At 36.7% G+C, this 22,761-nt stretch overlaps 1 protein-coding gene across 9 annotated transcripts in view; it reads right to left on the minus strand.

The window, feature by feature from the left end:
* The window catches only part of EIF4G3 (eukaryotic translation initiation factor 4 gamma 3), a 270,009-nt gene that overhangs the window by 137,150 nt on the left and 110,098 nt on the right, over positions 1 to 22,761 (minus strand). For 6 of the 9 annotated variants that reach the window (XM_054720419.1, XM_054720417.1, XM_054720413.1 and 3 more), the window contains 3 exons: positions 16,882 to 16,977; positions 15,331 to 15,444; positions 11,811 to 11,843 (listed from right to left, as the gene is read on the minus strand). In XM_054720419.1, coding sequence (XP_054576394.1) covers positions 11,811 to 11,843; positions 15,331 to 15,444; positions 16,882 to 16,911 — 177 coding nt within the window. In that variant the 5' untranslated portion in view covers positions 16,912 to 16,977. Of the gene's footprint in view, positions 1 to 11,810; positions 11,844 to 15,330; positions 15,445 to 16,881; positions 16,978 to 17,201; positions 17,261 to 22,761 lie in introns of those variants that run through there. The other 3 variants (XM_054720416.1, XM_028155412.2, XM_028155413.2) reach the window with 3 other exon arrangements.

A 22,761-nucleotide genomic window follows, 5' to 3' on the forward strand; every position in this document is an offset into this window, starting at 1 on the left:
GAAAAAGAGAGATTTTTTTTTTTTTACAAAGGGGTATAAGTAAATGTTACTATCTTAAACTTTCTCCTTGTTTCCACTAATAAAAATCTTATCAACTTGAATTAGAAATACAATATACATAAAATGAGTCTAAACTGCCTATGGCTGGGTTCACAAAAAATATTCTATACTAGACACACTATGTTAAGTTTTGATCATGTTATCACACATTTGAAAACTGGAGGGCAGTCTCATTTTTAAAATGAAGTCTCAGCTAATTTAAACTAAAAATTCCATACATAATTAATAATTTTAAAATGTGTGATAAAATATAATAAAAGGAGTAGCTGGTGTCTCTAAAATTTGTTTTGTTTTATAAAAGTATTGATCCTTTCACAAAGAGTAGTTGGCTTAATTAATAATTAAATGTAGTTTAGAAGAACAAGAATCTCTCTGGACATAAACATTTTTGTCTCAGTGTATCAAGGTTAAGTTAAATTAAAACTATCTGTAGGTTGTCACATGCTGATTGTCTCATGATGGGAAAAGCCTTTTCAAAAAAAGTGGCAACCCCATACTAAAATGAACCCACTTTTGATTTCTCAAATACTTTGCAATAAAAATGAGGGATCTAGAGAAGCTTAAGGATGGTCTGGAAGGAGCAAAGCTCAAATCTCTCAAATGGCAACCCGTGTTTGTGGTTATTTATAGTTCTCACTGCACACTGAAAAGCCTTGAAACAATATACCAACATTAAATTCCCACTGTGAATTCAGCAGCAAACAATCAATCTCATTGTAATAATAATAATAAAGGGACAGAGTAATAAAGAGGCCATGCAGAACCAGTAGTTTGTTACCTGGATAGGTCTGAATCCTCCCTTCAATTATGAAGCAAGAAAGCAGCAGGAAACAGAAAGAAAGCCAATGGAAAAGCTTATAGATCAGTAGGAAGGGGTAGGACATAGCATGCAGCTCAACAAAAATATCTACTTAATATTAATAAGAGAAGGAAGATTAGAAAATCAGAATGACAATTCTCCACTTGAGAATTTAAGAACACATGAAATTGAAGAATCAAATCAGAGTTAATTTGAAATTAATTAAAAATAAATAAATCCAGTGGCAAAAAATATTCTAATAGTAGCCACAGTTATAACAGCTTGAAAGGAAATGTCTGCTTAATGGCACAAGTACAATTGGGACTACTGATTTCTACTCTTGGCTCATGGATGGACATTATGTGATTAGTTTCTTAACTTCTCTAGGATGCACTCTCCAGCTTCAATGGAGATAAGAGCTAACAATAAAAGTGCCATTTGTCATTTTAAAGTTTGCAACATATATCAGATTTTTCACCTAACCAGGCATATAAGAAGCCACTTATAGCTTTAAATAAGGAAATAGAATAACAGTCTAAATATGTGCTCTAGCTCCAAAATCTGAGTTGCTATTGGTCCAAACAGAAGCAAAAAAGCTTTGACCTTTGGGCCCACTCAGGTCTCATCCAGTGCTTTTCTTAATCATTAAGCTCCCCAGAGGTAGGTGGTAGAAATAGTAACTACATCTTGTGCTGAATTGGAAGAACTGGGATCCAGTGCCTGAGGCTCATCCCCATTCAGCCTTCATACCTCAGGGCAAAACAACAACAACAAAAAACCACCCAACAACACTAAAAGGTTAAATCACTTAAAAAATAGACAGTAAGGTATAGCAGGAGAATGGAGTGAATGAGGAAGGCCAGAGAGGAGTTGATGGAGATGAAAAGAAAATGCAAGAGGCAAAGTTGATAACACAGAAACCTGGGCTGGGCCATAGGAGAGCAATAGTCTTCTAGTTATTTCCATTGACAGAGTTTTGGTAACAGACAAGAATTTCTGTTAGATGCAACCAAGGACACTGAACTAGTAAACTTTCCCCACTAAGCTTCACTTCTCTTAATTACATAGAAGACAGAATTTATAATTCATCAATGTATGTGAGTTGCAAGAACATTTCAGGAATAAACAATCATTTTTATAACTTAATTTATCATGAGCCAAAAAACTGTTAAAGGCTTCAAGGTGAGAGGAGTCATTCATCTGCTCAACTTACTGAGCATTACAAATGTTAGACACAGTAGATAAAAAGATTAATCCTATTAGATCCTTTTCCATCAACTCTAGAGGACAGCCAAGACAATAAGAGTATCAAAAGCGTACAGGTGATAATCCACTATGGCTATGTTATAATCACATTTTTCAAAGTACTTATTGCTTGAAAAAACATGGGATTATGGTGGAAGAGAGAGAGGAAACGAACCCATTTACTTATGCAGAGCAAGAAAATGACATGGGCAAAGTCTTCCCACAATTTTAATGTGAGTACTTTTCTTACCACTATTTTCCAATGCTCTGCTAGGATTTTTAACCAGCCTGTCTGCAAACCTGAGGTTATATCTTATTCAAGGGGGTTTCTGAATAGTATAAGACTTTTCTTCAGTATCTTTTAAAAAGAAACAAGTGTTTTAATGATACTCCTCATGTTTACATACAGCTGAGCCACTAAAACACAAGATTTTTGGTTATATGGACATATAATAATTTTTTTTATAAACTAAGATCTCAGCTTTGAAGCTAAATAGAAAAATATATTCATATAGGCACATTAAATAACAACAGTTAAGATTTATATAGCACTTACTAGCTATTAGGTACCATTCTAAACACTTTACATAAACTGTATACGTATTAACTTAAGCAGGTACTGTTAATACCCCCATTAAATATTAAGGGAAAGGAAGATTAAATAACTTGCTGAAGGTCTCCCATCTGTAACTTAAATATAGTCAGGTTCTAGGTCTGCACTTTTAACTGTACACTCTACCTCTCATGACACAAAACACTCCTCGTATTTTCAAACTATGCTCAGTCACAAGAAATCTTTTCAAAGGCTAATGGGATGTGGCAAGACTTTTATCCAACTACACTAATGGGCGGAACATCCCTCAACCACAATTGATTCCTGGTAAGAAAAATGCTACACCAGTTACTTCACAAAATTTGTCTATCATTCAAGAAAACAAATTTCTTCTACCTAAAGGACTCCAATTCTCTTTCACACTTAAATTGAAACTTATTCATATGCTTTTATATCCTTGATACATTTAACACAGAAGATTTTTACAAGGACAGGCTATCTGGAGCTTGCCCCCCCCCACCTTTTTTAATAAGTCTCCCCCCCACCCCCACCCCGAACCCCCGAACCCCCGCGCCGCTCTAATAGCTACAGGACTAGAAAAGCTGTGATAGCTGGAAGTGCGAAGAACTAAAAAGAGATGGATCCTTCTTTTTTGTACTCCCTGCTAACCGTTCAATTCTAAATAAAGAATTAGATTTAATAGCAGTACAGGAAATTAGGATTCCAAGGGTGAGCACAGCAGCAAAACACAGGTTACTGAAAAGAACGTGTGAATGAATATGAATGGGCTTTCCCAAAATGTTTGCAATGCTTCTGAATCTCTTTTCCTCACCCCTGAGTGATGAAGAATCATTAAAAGAATCACTCTTCTGGATGGAAGGATAGTACAGGCCATTTAGTCTAATCATATACCTAAACTTTGAATCTCTTATATGACATGCCCTTGGGGTTACGAAACAACAGCTCCATTTCATTGTTAAATGGAGTTCTGACACTTCAACAATCTTTCTTTCTATCAGTTCCAAAGTTTTCTATCATCTACCTTCTAGTTCAATGCCTATACCTAAAATCATATTGATGTCTAATCCTTCTTCTCCATAAGTGACAAACCTCTAAGTTATCTGAGGACTGCCATCACTGCCAACTTTCACACCACTGTCCATTATTTGTTCCAGGCCAATCACCACCCTCTACCCTTTATCCCTCCAACCAAGATTTTGAATTCCTTGGCCAGCTTACTCTTTTCTCTCAATCTGCTTCCTTGCTCAAAGTGTTACTAAATAGAGAACTAAACACAAATATTCAGGTGGAGTCTGCAAGGAATGTACCTAACCTTCATTTAATAAATATCTGTTGCTGAATGAAAGAGCAATATATCTCTTATTCTGGTCAACTATGTTTCCATTAATAAGACTAAGAATCAGAGAAGCTCTTTTGTCAACCACATTTTACTAACTACTGGTACTGAATTACAATAACTTAAAACCCATAAATTTTCACACATAACCTGGCAATGTCATGTTTTTCACTTCTGTGTATACTTAGAGTTGTGTTTTGAAGCTCATAAGGAGTCTTGTAAATTTTGTTTCTTTGAAAATGTATCTGGTTAGAAGATTGTTGTGAGGCTAAAATTAGATACGTAGTGTAAATTTAGAAGGGTACCTAGTAGCTAGTAAGTGCAATATGAAATTTGTAACTTCAACCCATCATTTCAGATTGTACAATTTTTAAATTCAGAATATAGCACACAATGTCAAAATTATATGACCATAAGCAAATGTGATAGGCATGTTATTAATCAAAGCACTGTGATAAAAATGCTGAGAAGGGCTAGGTAGAGAAGAACCATATAAAGCATAAGTATCATCTCCAAATTTGATTTTAAGTTGTTTTAATTATTTTACCTTTCAACTAGAGGCCCGGTGCACGAAATTCATGTCCCTCAGCCCAGCCTGCACCCTCTCCAATATGGGACCCCTTGAGGGATGTCCGACTGCCCGTTTAGGCACGATCCAGGACTGCTGGCTCCCAACCACTCGCCTGCCTTGCCTGCCTGATTGCCCCTAACTGCTTCTGCCTGCCAGCCTGATCACCCCCGAACCACTCCCCTGCCAGCCTGATCGATGCCTAACTGCTCCCCTGCCAGCCCGATTGCCCCTAACTGCCCTCACCTGCAGGCCTGGTCACACCAACTGCCCTCACCTGCCAGCCTGGTCGCCTCCAATGCCCTCCCCTGCTGGCCCAATTGCTCCTAATTGCCCTCCCCTGCCGGCCTGGTCACCCCTAACTGTCCTCCCCTGCAGGCCCAATTGCCCCCAACTGCCCTTCCCTGCAGGCCTGGTCACCCCTAACTGCCCTCCCTTGCCAGCCTGGTTGCCCCTAACTGCCCTCCCCTGCAGGACTGGTCCCCCCCCCCAACTGCCCTCTCCTGTAGGCTTGGGTCGCCCCCAACTGCCCTCCCCTGCAGCCCTGGTCGCCCCCAACTGCCCTCCCCTGCAGGCCTGGTCGCCCCCAACTGCCCTCCCCTGCCAGCTTGGTCACCCCTAACTGCCCTCCTCTGCATGCCTGATTGCCCCCAACTGCCCTCCTCTGCAGGCCTGGTCCCTCCCAACTGACCTCCCCTGCAGGCCACCTTGTGTCCACATGGGGACAGCCATCTTTGACCACATGGGGGCGGCCATCTTGTGTGTTGGAGTGATGGTCAATTTGCATATTGCCTTTTTACTAGATAGAATAATCCACTAGCATGCTGGGAGAATGGCAGAAGGTGACAGCCCTCATTTGAGGTGGTACTTTGGGCAGATCAAAAACAGAGGGTGAACTTAAGGTACTCATGATTGCTGACTTTCATAGAAACACTCTAGAAGCTAGAAAAGCATTACTCATGAAAAATTGTTCTAATGATATAGGAATTACACCATTAACCAAAGTTGTCTGGTCAATAACATTGATAATAAATACTTTTGGAAGATGCTGGTAATTATATCATTTCTCATGACTTGGGTCTCTAAAACTATGAAAAGAAAAAATATCTCTCAAAAACTATATAATAATAATAATAATAAATTCTTTAAAAACCACCTATTCATTTTCATCAACTAGAAAAATCCTATTCAATCACAATAGTTCTTCCATGTAGTAAAAACTGACTACATATTAATTTGCAAAGCATTAAAAAAATCAAAAATATGCTTCTGAAATCTCTAGATTTTTGCAGCCTACTTGAGGGATAACAGTAAGATTACAATTAAGAGTAGTTTAGGTTAATAGTGTTAAAAAGTCTAAAGTATTATTGAGAAAAATAACAGTGCTATGATTTTCTGACAAGTTACAAAGGGACAAGCAGTAAAGTGTCCACATAATGGGATATCGCTAAGTATCAATCACATACTCTGCTGAGTTATAACTTACAATGAAGACTATTAAAGTAAATTCTTTCTGTATTGTCCTGCATGTGGTTAATATCACATAATTTAGGTTTCACTGAGAATTAGAAGATATAAGCCCTATACGCTAAGTTGTGCAACATAGTAGCCACTAGCCATATTTGGTTACTTAAAATTAATACTTAATTTAAAAATCAGTTCTTTAGCTACATTGCAGATTTGAAGTGCACAATAGCCAAATGTGGCTAGTAGCTACCATAGTGAACAGCGCAAATACAGAACATTGTTATCATCACAGAAAGTTCTGTTAGACAGTGCTGCCCTAGAGGATGACCTCAAATGGAGGGAAAAAAAAAAACCCTGAGGATTCTGTCAGGAAGAAGGTGTTCTGTCAGATCATAATGTAGAGTCTAGGAAATGAGCATCCTTGTAGAACACTTCATTTGTAGGTAAAAACAGCTTGGGAAGAGGGGAAAAGGCAGACTATCTCACCGCTTAGAGGAAACTGACACTCACCAAGGGCTTATTATGTGTCAGGCACTGTGACAGGCAGGTACTTTAATACAACACCCACAGGAAAGAGATGCTATTATTATAACACCTCAATATTATCATTTATGAGGCTATTTTATCCATTTCGCAGATAAGAAAGCTGAGGCCCAAGGTTAGTTTGTAGTAAAGCTAAGACTGAATCCCAGTTATGCCAACTCCCTGTATTTTCTTTACTGTCTCTGCTGTAATCCTACACTCCTTGTGACTAAGATACCAGATAAAACTGCCCATCACTGGCTTATATCAAGCTCTGAAAAAAATCTAAAAGTTCTGGTTATAAAACTACATAGATGCTTAATCTGACTTCCTAATAATATCCATTAAACTCTATGTGCCAGGTTGGCCCCAGAGGCAAGCCTTAATCTTCATTTACTTTCCAAATGAAAGAAAACTGCCTAGAGCAGTGGTTGGCAAACTGCGGCTGTGGCTCACGAGCCGAGGTTTGCCTCTCTGTTGACTAATGAGTTTGCCGGACCACTGACCTAGACTCACAATTCCAATAATTACAGGCTGTTGTTGTTCCTTGTGATTAAGCCCCTATTCCAGTGGTCGGCAAACTCATTAGTCAACAGAGCGGCAAACCGCGGCTCAGGAGCCGCAGTATGCCGACCACTGGCCTAGAGCAACAGAAATATTTCTCTACAAAGAACTAGGATTTCAACTGTAACAGCACAACTTTGAATACAGAAATCTTTAGGGGCTACAATGAAAAGGAAACACACACACACACACACACACACACACACACACACACACTAAACCAGCTATTTCTTTCTTTTAAAACAAATCTTGCTGCAAAAAGGAACCAAACTACAACAGGAAAACATGCATAGTTTCAATGCTTGCCACCAGGTAACATATTCCTTGAGGCCAAATATGACTAAGTTTTATGAAGCTGCTTATTTGTTTACACAAAATCCAACTGCTTTGAATATGGCATATTACTCAGCATTTATAAAGAGTATAGAAACTAAAATCATATATCAGCATAAAGCAAAATGTTTTTGCTCTAGGAACACTTTTAAATACCAATTCCCTGGTTTTTCTCACAGTGCAAAGACTACCAGACATAGTATATATAACCAACACTTGATTTCTCTTGGGAAGCTCTAAAGTCAAATAAAGACAGGAATATAAGTAATTTTAAACAACAACTACACAGATTTCAATGACCAAAGGCATGAAATCAATAGCACAAACCAGAATCTACATTATACCAAGTGACTTGTTTTTAATTCTGAGTGTACGTTCTGTTCTTTCGGTTTCTAATTACCTCAGGATTTTCAAACATCCAAGTAAAAATAGTTGACATAGTTCTAAAGTCAAGGGTGTTTTGCATATAAAATTACTTAGGATTTCTTTTACCTTTGAAGAAAACTATTATTTTCAAGTTCTAAATTGCAAAAAAAAATAAAAAATAAAAAAATAGAATATTAATTTAAAAATCAGTTCTTTAGCTGATCAGTTCTTATATTAATCTAAAGAATCCCTGCAAAAGCCAAAAACTAATAGTACCATGAAGATGTGGCTGAAATAACCCTAAATAGAGCACGGTATTCCTGACTTGAGGAACTCAAAAGGAACCCTATTGGCCCACAAATAAAAATATTCTAAATAAAAGTACAAGAAACACATCCTATAACATTGTCTTGGTTCTATTAAACTAAAAATGTTTTCTATCCAAAATCTTATTTGTTTCCTTTCAATTCAGATAACTTATTTTACAAAGAAGAAAATAGGTTTTGCATTACTAAACAGGATGATGGCAATTATCTCCAGTTTACCTAAATAAGTTAAAATTTTTTCTTTGAAATGTTGATAGGACTTATCATGATAAAAGTTAAAAATTGCATACATAAAAAGTTATATATTTACTATTGGACTTTAGAAACAGGTATCATAAGAAATACCATCCAGCATCAATTATTTTGTTTAAAAAAATTTTTAAAGATCACAGCGTGAAAGGATATGTGATCAGAAAGGTAGCCACTGATGAATAATGCAATAGAGGAGAAATGAGAAATCTTTATCACTAATTCCAACTATTCATGGCTAATTCTAATTCTAACCTTTGACTTAACTCTTTCTGGCCAAAGCGAACAACCATAGGTGAAAAAACCATTTGTGACTTCGACTTTAAATATTAAGCATGATAAATCAAAAATATATCAGCATATAGATGTTTGCCTTTTAAAAATGTATTCTCTGTATACCTCTCAATGTTTGTTTTTCACTGTATTGTTTTCATTATGTAACTTCCCACATCCTGTTTTGTATTATGAGCACCTTCTCTGGAAATATCTCAGGGTTTAGGTCTCTACCTGACTTTAGATCTGAGGAGAAGATTCTCTTAAATATAGACTTCAGCATGTGATTCTCAAATGGTAAATAGTATTTCACCTCCATAGAGGGTTATTTGGAAATGTGTGAAGGTGTGTTTTGTTTTGTTTTTTAATTGTCCCTGGGGAATTTCTACAGGCATTTAGAGTCCAAAGATTGCTAAATAAACTGTAATTACAGAGCAGTTTCTAATAAATGGTTACCCACCGAAAATGCCCATACCTATTCCATAGTGAAAGAAACCAAACTGGCTCCTACCTACACTCATGGATACAGAATAGCAAGCCTTCCCTAACAATTTACTCAATGCCGTACCATGTCATTGGTTCAGCTACCTCTGCTCAGCATGGGCACTTCAAGCCCATGACCCGCCCCCTCCTCTATTTCTCTAAGGTAACTATTGCTGCTGCCTGAGCCAATCCTATATAATTAAGAGCTAATATGCTAATTAGACCAAACAGCAGAACGACCGGTTTGGACAACCTTCCAGAGCTGGGACTGCAAGGGCCAAGGCAGCTGGGGCTGTGAGGGCCGAGCCCCTTGCACGAATTTCGTGCATCGGGCCTCTAAGTGTTATATATTTCCTTTTCACTGTTCAGAAAGGAAATATACCACAATAAAAAAAAGCAGCCAGCTACTTGAGGTTTATATCCAAAAGCAATGCTCTGGATATCTCCTGTATCTCAAGAACCTATGTTTAAGAGCTAAAGTTGGAAAGTAATTATTTTTCTTGCTAAATAATAAGTATATACACATGCACAGTGTTATTTATTAGTTGAAACATGCTATAATTTCACAAGCATCATCCTACAGCTAAATGAAAGACCAATCTGCCAATATTTTTTGAGTTATAAAATAACTCATCCTTTTCTCTCAAAGATTCCTTAAAGTTTTCTTCAGTTGTTGGAAATAAGGGAAGACAAATTGTATCACAAGCCTTTAGGCTTAGAAGAAAGTTTTAAAAACAGATTTTCCCAAAGCTGACTATTCTTAAAGGCTTAAATACAACATCCCTATTTGAGGACCACTGCTATTGAACACAGATGATACAAATACCTAATATTGTATTAAGGAGCTCAAAAATCTTTTTTTTGGATCAGTAGTTTCTTTTTACTCTGCTTCCTGAGCAGATCTGCCCCAGGTTTCTCTGTCAAGAGTATCTGGCTTGACCCCTGACTAAATTTTAAGCCTTGCCTCTATAATCCTTGACTAAATTTTAAAAAATTGTAATCAATTTTTTTACCTAAGAGATAATCTTTTTTATTAATTAGTAGTTATTTTGCCCCCTAGATTCTTAGTATTTGCCAAATACTTTGCTAATTATCTTATTTGCATTATCTCACTTACTTTTCACATCAATCCTGTGATGGTATTAATACTGTCCCCATTTTAGAAATGAGAGAAAACTGAAGTTAAAAACAGTAAATAACTTACCCAATACACACTTAACAAGAAAGAGTCAAACGAGGCCTAGCTAATGCTAAAGTCCAAGCGCTTAAAGCATTATAATAATATGATCTTTCTTTATTTTAAAAGATTTTTTATTGATTGAGAGGAAAGGAGAGGGAGAGATAAACATTGATGTGAGAGCAAAACATCGATCAGCTGCCTCTTGCATGTGCCCTTATCTGGGATCAAGCCTGCAACCCTGGCATGTGCCTTAACTAGGAATTGAACTGGCAACCTTTCAGTGCATGGGAAAACGCCCAACCAACTGAGCCACACCAGCCAGAGCAACAATACTATCTCTTGATATTAGAATATACCCCGAGTTTTATTTCTTTATCAAATCCAAAGAATGGCCCTCCACTTCATACAACCATCTCCGAGTTCTCTTGCAAAGTACCTTTAACACCTTAGAATGTGGTTGGCTTTAAATTCTCTAAATTGGAAAGACAGTATTTTGAGAAATAGTGACTTATATTAGATCTCTGTTAGACAATGAAAGACCTCAATAATATCCCTTTACTCAAGTAAAATGAATTCTAAGGTATGACACCACAGCTAAATACTGGTAAATTGCTCTCATTTTATCAAACTATACTATAAATAGCTACCATATATTGACTGCTTACTTTGTGTCAGATGACTTAAGTATATTATCTCTAATGTAGAAGGTATTTATCCTCATTTTACATATGAGGAAACTGAAGGTTAGAACCCAGATCTATCAGATTCCAAAGCCAAGGCTCCTTCTACTATAGCAGAAGAAAATGTTTCAGAACACTCCATAAAAAGCAATTTGGGGGAGGGGTGGGGAGAACACCATGCAAGTCTTGTTCTTTCTCTCAAACCATACCCTGTAGTATATTACTGCTAAATAAATTAGCGTTATACATTTTGAAATTTTAATTTATACGAATACTTCATTTAAAAGAACCAATAGGCTAAAAATATTAGAATTAAATAAAGTATCTATTTTCAATATATCCTAAGAATAAAGATATAGTAATATTAATTTGTTATTAGGCCGAGGTTAGTAACTGAGGTTAAGTGCTTTTAGAAATATTAATGCTATTTTATACACATCAATACAAGTTACATCAGAATGTTAACAGAAAACCCTTAGAATGGTGCCTGTTCCATTTACTTAAATTTAAACTTAATCCACAAAACTTATGAGGGTTTAGTATATCTAAAAATTTTCAAAGTTCTCTAAATTCAGAGCAATTATTTTTTGCCATAAACAGAAGCAAATGGGTTTGTTAACAAAATAGTGTGAAATGAGGACAAAAAGAACCTAATCAGACTGAAGCTACTCTTGAAGAGAGTAGTTTGGGTGGTTCCATGGAATGGCAGCATTCTAAGAGTCAGCAGCTACTAAAGCCCCCACCTATTTGTTAAGGATGATAGTCAAGGGGCAAGGGTACAGTACCTGATGATGGGCAGGTCGAGGCCCCGCTGCAAACTGAGAAAAGGAGGGAAAACAAACACAAAAGGAAAGGCACAAAGAGTCAGAAACACAACAAAAACCAAAATGTCACACAATATGCCAAAAGAAAAAAAACCCACAAGAAAAAAAAGAACACAAACAGTCAAAGCTTTGCTGCAGGACAGTGACAGACAGGTACTAAGATTCAACAGGTTAACACCACTACTAGAAATAGTTTGCCATCTTGACCAGCTGGGAGAGAAACAGCTAAGCTGTTAAGCACAGGTAGGGCTGCTTCTCTGTTAGGAATATTTTTTTTAAAACCTAAAATTAAAAATAATTGAAACACTAAGTGGTTATATTAAGACAACTGTATGAAAAGTGTCAAGTGTGCTTATGCAACTGACATAGCTGGAGGGAATGAGAAATGCTTTTACATTATAAGAAATACCCAGGGGGTAATTATACTGTCCAACAAGAAATAAAGAATGTAATAGGACTGATGTCAAACTTACTCAAGTTAAATGGGATATCTCTCACACATGAAATGGAAGCTTTACTATCTTTCTTTATTTCATGGGAGTTAAAGAATAACATTTTATTTATATATTATATTAAATATATATTTATAACTTATAAATATATATTTAAATATGTAAGTAATTATATGTTTAAGTGCAATTAACTAGTAAAGTTTAATACCAGGCATATTAAAGCACACAGCTAGTGAAGAACATCACTCTCCAACATGATTAAAGTTGTACTATTATAAGCTCAAGAAGAAAAAGGAGTAAAAAGTCAAATCTCTCACTATTTATACACAACAGCACAACACTGTACATATGTACCCATTGCTATCTGATACTGAGAATAAATGCAAAAGAGAACAGAACTTCTCAGCCAACTCAGAGTACTTGAAAGCAGATAATACGTGCTTCAACTCTTACTTTTCCTATCTTAAAATGGAATAAAAAGCTTAGTCACCCATAAAAATTTAAATACTAAATCTCTATGATAAAATAATTCTTCATCAGAGCAAAAGTGGGCTTCTAAAGTGATTTTTACTAAAAAGGACAGAAAAATATTCGGGTACATACTGTCTTGTACTGACTAATAATATATTAACGATTGAGATGTTAACCACCCTCTTTAATAGAAAGAAAATACTTAGAAAGCAGTTTTGAATGCAAACCATACAGGATTTTTATTTAATACATTTAAGGAGTTAAATATATTTCTTCAGTTGTTTTATTTCCTATAGAACCTTCCTCTGTCAGCTCATCATTATAGGTGAATTGGACTGAAGATTAAGAAACATTCCCTCATACCCAGAATTTAGTTATCTGCAACAGTATTTGCAAGAGATTTGGAATTATTTCCCCAACTATCATTATTTCATATAAAAATATTCAAAAAATTCTAGTGAAGTACATGCCACAATGTAGGAGACAGCTGAAGATAGCTCTATCAAGAATTCACCATAGAAATTAAAATGTCACCTATGGTTCAGATAATGACAAGTGCCTTAACACATTCTAAAGTTATTCAGCATAACTCGATGAGTTCCCTATGACCTATATGATTAGAGTGTGTTAGGTAATCCATTATATTTACAAACCATAGTTTTTTCGAATGATGATAATGGCAGCTATAGTTCTTGCAGAACATTTTCTCTTCAAAGAAACTGAGGTCTATAATTTGTTTTCCAATGATGAAAAGAAAACAGATCATACCTCAACTATGAACATAAAGTTTCAAGAATAGGCAATACCACCCATGTGGTATGAAAGTAGGGGATGGAAGTGAGATGTTTCTTAATGGCACTTTTGAAGAAAACAGGAGAGAAGGACCATGTTCAACGATTGACCTGAGTTCAGCAGTACCTGTCTTATCACTGTTCCACAGAAAGGTCCCATTTCTAAGACTCTAAAATAAAAGTTGAAACTTTATATAATTCAAATGTTCTAGTCAAAAGAGAACTTTCTATGAACAAGAGGAGTACCTTATTAAATTATACATACATATCTTTTAAAACCACAACGTAAGTTAGTGGGAAAGTACCCTAGTCTATTTTGCACTAGTCACCATTGGCTATTGAGTTTTTCATTTGAAATGACAATAGTCTTAATCCTATGGGTAACTGTAAGCAACAGAACAAACTGTAGTCGCTGCTGGCTCATATTAAAAATAGAAACTTTGGTTTCTTTTTTTCTTTTTTTAAAGAGGGGTCTTTAAGATGGTGAGGACTGTAGATATTAAGAAAAGCAGCCTTCTATGAACCGGAATCCAATGTTAATGCCTGCCACCCACCCACCCACTCACTCACTCTTCTGTGCACAGTTGGTAACTGGGCATAGAAAACATAACACTGATGTAACTTTGGCACAAAATGTCAAAATAACCAAAGTAACAGGTTACTGCAAAAGCCAAACTGTCCACCTCTCCCAATTAAGCATTCAATAGCTTCACTATTTTGGAGGCTATTTAAAAGTAAACTACTGTTTAAAGAGTTCCAGTACAACCAGAAAATGGAACAGATAAGTAGCTTATCCATATTGTTTTACTATTAAACAAGATATTCAACAATATGAATTTAACTAAGATACTAAGAAGTATCAAATAGAAATACAGGCACGAAGGTAACCTGAAGGAGGGGGGGGGGGGGGGGGCCTTGAAGCCAGTTGGATTGCAAAGGCAGCTGTCCAGGGAAGAACAGAAAAGCCTAAACCGTGCAATTGCCAATGGCCCATTAATGCAGAAATAGAATGGAGTAAGCTTTAGCTGCTCTGCAAAGCCACAGGAAGGGTCCCTTCTTTAGTGCAACAGCTTACCTCTCCTCACCAGTTGGGACAGCTGTGGGATGGATGAGACTAGACTATGGCAACTTGGGATGAAAAAAGAAAATGCAATCCTGCCAAATTTCATATCCCAAACTTCACCCTCCCAGCAACCAACACAAATGAAATAAAGAAAACTGGACCCAAAACAACAAGCAAGAGTAGTCTGGGGTCTGCTAGTCTTGCACTTGTTTTGGGGTATATGTAATGGGATGTTATGGGTGTGGTTTTTAGTAATGTAGGTGGTAATGGTCACTAGCAGAGCGGATGGCAAAAACTGCATAGAGGATAGTATTTGAAGAGTTTATGACCACAGAAAAATGGCTGACAACTACAGACAATTTCCCCCTTGATATTTGATTATAAAATGGAAAGAGGGAAAAAGAAGCCTTAAAATTTGTCTTTTAAAATAAAATTTATATGAAAGGGATATCCCTCTTCAAGTTTAAAGTAAAGAAAAATCTAAACTCCAAATTATTCCTGTCTAATTCCCAATAGAGATGACCCACCCAATTTGTTATTCTTTTCCCCACTATGCCTGGCAGAAACTGCCATGCTAAGTTAGACTTTCGAGAGGAAGCAATCAATGTATTTCTGTTAATCAGCCAATAAATGGATGTGGTCAAAAATAATGAGTGCCAGAGGCACCACTGCCTGCAAGAAGTACAGTTTGTTATATTGCTTACAATGCAGTATTTTATCCAGCCTCTTCCAGCCAAGGACCTGTAAACGGGAGTCTGTTCCAAAACCTTCCTCCTCTTCCAGTTGTCTGTGCAATGTATTGGCACTGTTCTGCTGGGCTGTCAAAAAAACTGGTTTAGAGATGCAGCTCTTCAGTCAGGTTTTGCGCCAGTTCTAACCATGTAAATTTAAATCTTTTTCCCCCAATATCACAAAAGGGGGTTAGAAGTAAAGAGGGCCATGGAATTCTTTGCAATAAGAGCTTACCATAACTTCCATGTTTAATGATTAGAACCCAGGTCTATCTAAATTAATTTGGTGAGATCTCAGGCCCACTCCAAGTAGTCAAGTGTCCACATCCCCAAAGCACTTTCAGAACAAAACTTGCATCAGACATCTTATTGACCATTTCAGCAAATAAATAAATAAATAAATAAATAAATAAATAAATAAATAAATAAAAAGAGACAAGCAAACAGGCAACTAGGACCAAAGTCCCACCTCTTTAGAATGGTTCCTCCACCCCCTGGGGAGAACCAGGATCTAAGAATGGGTATTGGAGAAGAGGGCAATAGGGAAAAGGAAAATAGGAAGAGAGTAAGAAAGAGATTACATTTTGGTCAGTCTATGCTCCCCTAATTCTCTGAGCAATTCTTTCATACATTTCAGCAATTCTTTCATACATGTCAGCATTAAATGCATGCATAAACTAAATGAATAGGAGCTAATGCAATGAAATATTCCTGCACTACAAGCAAAAAAAGCAGGGGTGGGGAACAAAAGAGGAACCCTATATCTGGAGAAAAACATAGAGCAGAGGTACAAGTAGGGATGTGAGATACAGAGTGAGATGTTACAAAAGCACCTTCTAGCAAAAGCTAATCATGCAGGGCAGGAAACGACGTTCTAAGGAATGGACAGCTGAAACTACTATATTCTCTTGTGAAGCAAAGGATGAACCCTGAGTAAATCCACAATCTTTGCAAAACTTATTGCAATCCATGTAAAGGATGAGCAAGGAGGATGACAGCATTTACATTTGTACAATTTATTTACCATTTAAAAAAAATGAATACACCATTGGTGATGTCATGCATATGTCCACACTGTCAAATGGTTTAAACTGATCTAGTAAACACCAATTCAGAAGCCCTTCCAAAACAACTGGAATTTCGCCTAATTAATGAAATTTATTTTACTTTAAAAATATGATGCTTTACTCTTCTCCTGAATTTTGAATAGTACAGCTAACAAATTAAAAACAGAAACAAACTTGAATGCAACTGGAATTTTTTTTTAAATCATGCCACTGAAAAGTAAAAGAAGATAAAAAGTTCCATTCTTTCTTTTTCTTAATAAATTGAAATTATTCACAGAGCAAAGAGTCTGAAAAATGTAATGCTAACCAATAAAATAAAAATAACAACAACAACAATAGTAAATTTTCTTTGGGACAAATTTCCCAAAGTAAAAATATTAGCCAAAGGAACCCAAGCTACTGCAAACACAAACTTAGGTGGAGAATTATTTTCTACAACAAGCTTCTGCTTACTTACCGGAGAACGGGTTTGAGGTTGCGAATTCATTGTCTGAGGGGCTTGAGGGTATACCAACGTGGTTGGACCTGCATTCTGTCCAGAGGGATAAGGGGTCTGTCAAAGAATGGCAAGAATATCATATTTTGAATAAATATGGAAAACTCAGTGTTAAAAATATTTATAGAACTATTTATTAATGTGGTTTACAAATTTACTTTTTAAACTTATCTTTACATAATATCCACAAATCCAGAACCAATGCAGCTTTTAGGGATTACCTTAAACCTCCTGATATGTAGGTGCAATTATTTGATACCATGAGTATAGATAGCACTCACTCTCAATTTATCTCTTTCTGAAATGGACAGCCCATCCACAAACAAAATGAAACATGGCTGAGGGAACTTGTTACTTCTGTGGGGAGCTTTCCAAAGTACCTATAAGCAAAAGCAGCCATTGAGGAAGACATCCTAGAGCCAAATTAGCAGTTCACTCAGTTTTAACCTCTAGAGTATTGCTATTCTCTTCCACTGCTTACACCGTAACTTTTATATAACCCCATAAAAACTACAATCATTTAGAACTTTAGACAAGGGGTGTGGGATGGAAATGGGGGGATGAGGACAAATATGTGACACCTTAATCAATAAAGAAATTTTAAAAAAAAAAGAACTTTAGACAAAAGCCTGAAATAAGTGGTAATATAATACATACTAACTACAAGTTTTCTGAAAATAAGAACCTAAGTTTTTCATTATGAATCCATGTTAAATGCTACAGACTAAAATACTATGCACTAGCGATTTCAGGAAAAAAACATGTTTAAAATGAAATGCTAGCAGTAACAATGGGCACAGAATCACAGGACTTGGATTCAAATCCTAAAAACTGCCCTTTACTACTGTTGTTAGCTTGAATTTGTCTTTCCCATGAATGTAAGAAGGAATAACATACCTACCTCACAAGGCATTGCTAAGACTAAATGAAGTCAATTACTGCAAAACCACCTTTAGTTAAGACAGTTCCAATTTTACAAATGAGGAAATCCAGGATCAGAAATTTTAAGTATCTTACCCAAGGTAACTAAGTAAATAATGTCTGGAAGTATTCTAACTTTGCTTTAAAAAAATTTACCCACAGCTTTAACTATGGAAGATGTTTAATAAATTACTACTTCATTAAAATATCTAAAAAAAACCCACACCATCAGCAACTAACTTTTGGTTTTTGTTAACAATGCAATGAGAGTTCAGCTGGGATTACCAACTTAAAGCAAATGTTTGAAAAGATTCCTTATAACTTCCAAATAATGAAAACAAGATTAATTTAAAAAATACTAGTTCTGCCGAAACCGGTTTGGCTCAGTGGATAGAGCATCGGCCTGTGGACTGAAAGGTCCCAGGTTCGATTCCGGTCAAGGGCATGTACCTTGGTTGCGGGCACATCCCCAGTAGGGGGTGTGCGGGAAGCAGCTGATCGATGTTTTTCTCTCATCGATGTTTCTAACTTTCTATCCCTCTCCTTTCCTCTCTGTAAAAAATCAATAAAATATATTAAAAAATAAAAAAATAGTTCTGCTCTGGCCAGTGTGCACAGTGGTTAGAGTGCTGGCCAGAGTACTTGGGTTGCAGGTTTGATTCCCGGCCCAGTTGGGGCTTGTATGGGAGGGAACCAATCGATGTGTCTCTCTCACATCAATGTCTGTCTTTCTGTCTCTCTCTCCCTTTCACCCTCTAAAACTCAATGGAAACAATACCCTCAGGTAAGGAGTAACAACAAAAACGTTTCATATTAGACACAGGATATTTTGCAATCTTTTAACACAGAAATCTTATAGGCATTTCTATAACTGACATTTAAGTTTCCTTTCTCATTCTAGTTCTACCAAATCTGGTCATAAATTGAAAATCATGGCAGTAAGTATCAGAATCTATCAAACAGGTAATAACGGGATCAACAATGATCCAAAAATTATTCCAAAGTTTCTCACCAAAGATTATTTTCAGCACTGTTTTAGACACCAAGTTTATGTATTACATTCAAACTCTGGAAAATTGGAAGTTTGACTACTTCAACTTGAAAAAGAGTGGTGAATAGACTTATCAACTCTGCATTCAAACTGGAAAAGTATTTCATCCAACTCTTAAAAATTTGGATACAGTTGCAAAATACAGCATTAATTTCATTCTTTATTAAATTAAAGAAAGAAATCAAATGTTTAAAAAAAGTCATATTCTCAGTGGTGACGCTCTTTGGTCTTAGGAAATCTTGATATTTTATTTTCAACATTTAGTTGGTGCTACATTGAAGCATAAATTTCTGCCCGTCACGATATTGAACCAGCATTAAGAGGTACCAATTATAAAAACATGGAAAAATGTTACCTCTTTCTATACTTCAAAAAGTTAGAGGAGACCTTGCCCTCTCATAAAAGATGCTGAAATAATCATATTTGACCTTATTCAAAATTTCCACTAATATTTTCAACACTGAAGCCACATAAGGCAACACCCTTACAACTAATTGAAAAAGCAGTATGTGAATTGGGATTCAGGCATAAGTTCTTTCATTTAGTAATAACACTATTCCTGGTCATACATAAAGCTGGTAGACTACAGTACTGCTCTCAAAAATTATTATTAAAAAACAAAGAATTTATTTCCATTACTTGGAATTATTTTAAACAGACAAAAAATAATCAAGTACTTCTTACAATTTAAATTGTATGTATGCCAAGAGCTGATTCATACTCTGTATACAAGCAGTTTCATCAAAATGCAAAGCGTAGTATCTGATGACACCCACACATGGAAGTGATTCCTTTTTTTATAATACACTAGACCCGGTGAACGAATTCGTGCACGGGTGGGGTCCGGCCGGCCTGCCCCAATCAGGGCCAATCGGGGATGGGCCAGCTGGGGGAAGGGGATGTGGGAGGTTGGCCACCAGCCCCGCCCCAGATCAGGGCCTGATGGGAGCCAGGCCGGCGGGGGGAGGGAAGGGTCGCAGGAGGTTGGCCAGCCAACCCTGCCCCACATCGGGTGGCCGGGCCGATTGGGAGCGGGGCCAGTTGGGGGGAGGGGACCTTAGAAGGTTGGCTGGCCAGCCCCGACCCCGATCGGGCCAGTTGGCTGGCCGCAGTGAGAGTCATAGCGATCAGTCATTCTGGTCGATTGGCTTTTATATATATAGATGTGATTGTTTCATTAGCAATGTAAGATTTAAAAGGGGCACTGATAAAGAATTTTGCCAATAGTTCACTCAGCTTTCTCTCGGAACATTTTTCCATTGTGGCTAGTTTTAGAAACTTCTTAGGAATTATGTGATTTGTACTGTTGGTGCAAGCAGTGCACTTGTGAAAGAGGCTTCTATGCTTTTCATCTCTACTCTGAATTTAATGACATGATTAACCAAATTTAGCGAATTAAGTTATTCTGGAATAACTTGCTTAATATAGTAGTATGTTTTGTTGAAAAATATTGCAAAAACTTGAATGGGAACATCCTATAAATGTGTTTCATCTCATCAAATGCATAGAGAACTAGGGATAGATTAAGGGAATATCATTTCAGTACTCATTAAACATTTTGTTTGTACTTCCCCTTTTTGGATACCTTCTAAGTTACCACATTTACTTCTCCAAGAACATACGTATGAATATTTTATATTTACACTGCAATCCAGTTCACTGTCCACCTTTAAAAGAGTCATATAGACTTGCATTCTCATTTTCATTATTACTTTTATGTTTCAATGAACACTCTCAACTCACTGATCGCTTTTTATTAACTGGGTAGATAAAAACACAATAACAAAAACAATGAGCAAATGATATTTACTGACAGACTGTTAACAAAATGCCAGTGAAGACGAGCCAGTCAAAACAGACGTTGTGTTACATACATAACCTTTATGTTCAGAATAATTAAATAAAAAACAGTGATTTGAACAATTAAAGATAGAAATCCAAGGATGAATTTCATGACAAGAACAATGTAGTACTTTGTTATGTAGTACAGATGTGACAGTTTTCAAATCATGGACATGTGAAAAAAATTTACAAGGGTTTTCAATTTTCATAATATAATACAATGAAGCCAACAAAAATAATTATAACAGAAACATTTATATAGCTCTTACTGTGTTTCAGCACTATTCTAAGTATTTCACATACTACTCAGAGGTGAAGGTTATTTCTCCTGTTTTAAGAATCTTCCTTCACCTTAAGTAAATACTACCATAAAGACTAAGTTCAATACTAGGCATGTGTAGCATACACACACAAATCTAACTGAAATAAATTGCCACAATCTTTCAAAAAGATATTAGGTAATACATACCAAATTTTAAATAAGCTTATCCCTTTGACTCCACAATTCCATTTCAAGGAATTTACCCTACAGATATACTTATAATGGGGTGGGGAGGGAGGAACAAAACAGGAAACATTCTAAATTTCCATTTTAAGGGAGAGGTAAAAGTATGCTATATTTAATCAATGTGAGAATATGGTATAATCTTAAAAAGAATGAGGTCAGGCTACAGACACTATCATGGAAAGATATCTGTAACATTGAATGACATAGCAAATCACAGAACTATTAATAATATAATCACCCTAGTTGTAAAATGTTTTGGTATATGTATACAGTATACTAATAAACATAAAGATAAAATGTCTTAGGAAGGTATATGACAAATTTAATGCTGGCTACTTCAGAGAAATGGAAATTGGAAGGGGAGAGTACAGAACACAACTTGTAGGTCTTATTTTGTACACTTTTGAATTGTGTATTTTTTCCCCTTTTCATGGACCTAAAAACTGATTATTTTGTAATAAAAATATAATGAAGATAAAATGTCTTTCAGCTTTCCCTTCAAGTATTATAAAAAGGCAAAGCAAACAAGAAAATATAGGAGGTCCGTATTTTGCAAAGCTCTAAATATTTTTGAAACAAATGAAATGTCATCTCATAAATCACAATGAAAATTAAATCAACAATATTTTTTGAACTCTAACACAAAGAAGACACCATGTGCTGTGTTCTAGATGCACAAATGAAGCTGCAGATATGTGGTTGCTGGTTTTTTAACCTTCAAGAAATTCACAATATGAGGCTTCCAGGCAAGATGGAGGCATAAGTAAATGCAGTTGGGTATCTGTATCCTCCCACAACCCCATCAAAAATAAAAATAAACTGCCCTACCCAGTTTGGCTCAGTGGATAGTGTCGACCTGCAGACTAAAGGGTCCCAGGTTCGATTCCATTCAAGGGCACATGCCCGGGTTGTGGGCTCGATCCCCAGTCGGGGGCGTGCAGGAGGCAGCCAATCAATGATTCTCTCTCATCACTGATGTTTCTATCTCTCTCCCTCTTCCTTCCTCTCTGAAATGAGTAAAAATATATTTAAAGTAAATAAAAATAACTGCCTGAAATCTAGCTGAACAGAGTCCTAAAACTAAGGATAAAAAGAAGTCACATCAAGACTGGAAGGAAGGGCAGAGACAAGGGTGTCACCACACCCATGTGTGTCAAATAAAAATCAGGGCAGAGCCATTGTTCCTTTTCTGAGCCCTTCCCCTACAGAGAGGCAGGCAGGTGCCATATCTGAGCCTCCATCAACCTGGCTATCACTGTTCACCTGCCCTGGTGATTGGCCCAGCTTGGTTCACGTTTCAGACTTTCCTAAAATCTCTCAAACAAGCAACATCTGGCCTAGGCATGCCCAGTACCTCTAAGTGGCCCCAGGCCCAGCTCACAGCAGCTGGCCTTGGTTTGCAGCCTGGCCTCTCTTGGGCAACTCCAAATCCAGCACAAGTAGCAGCCATCTGTAGATCACTTTGTAGCTCATGCCAGGTGGTCCCAGACAGAACACAGTGGTGGCTGACCTTGGCCTG

This window comes from Eptesicus fuscus, chromosome 9 (assembly GCF_027574615.1).
Source record: "Eptesicus fuscus isolate TK198812 chromosome 9, DD_ASM_mEF_20220401, whole genome shotgun sequence".
Taxonomy (NCBI): Eukaryota; Metazoa; Chordata; class Mammalia; order Chiroptera; family Vespertilionidae; genus Eptesicus; species Eptesicus fuscus.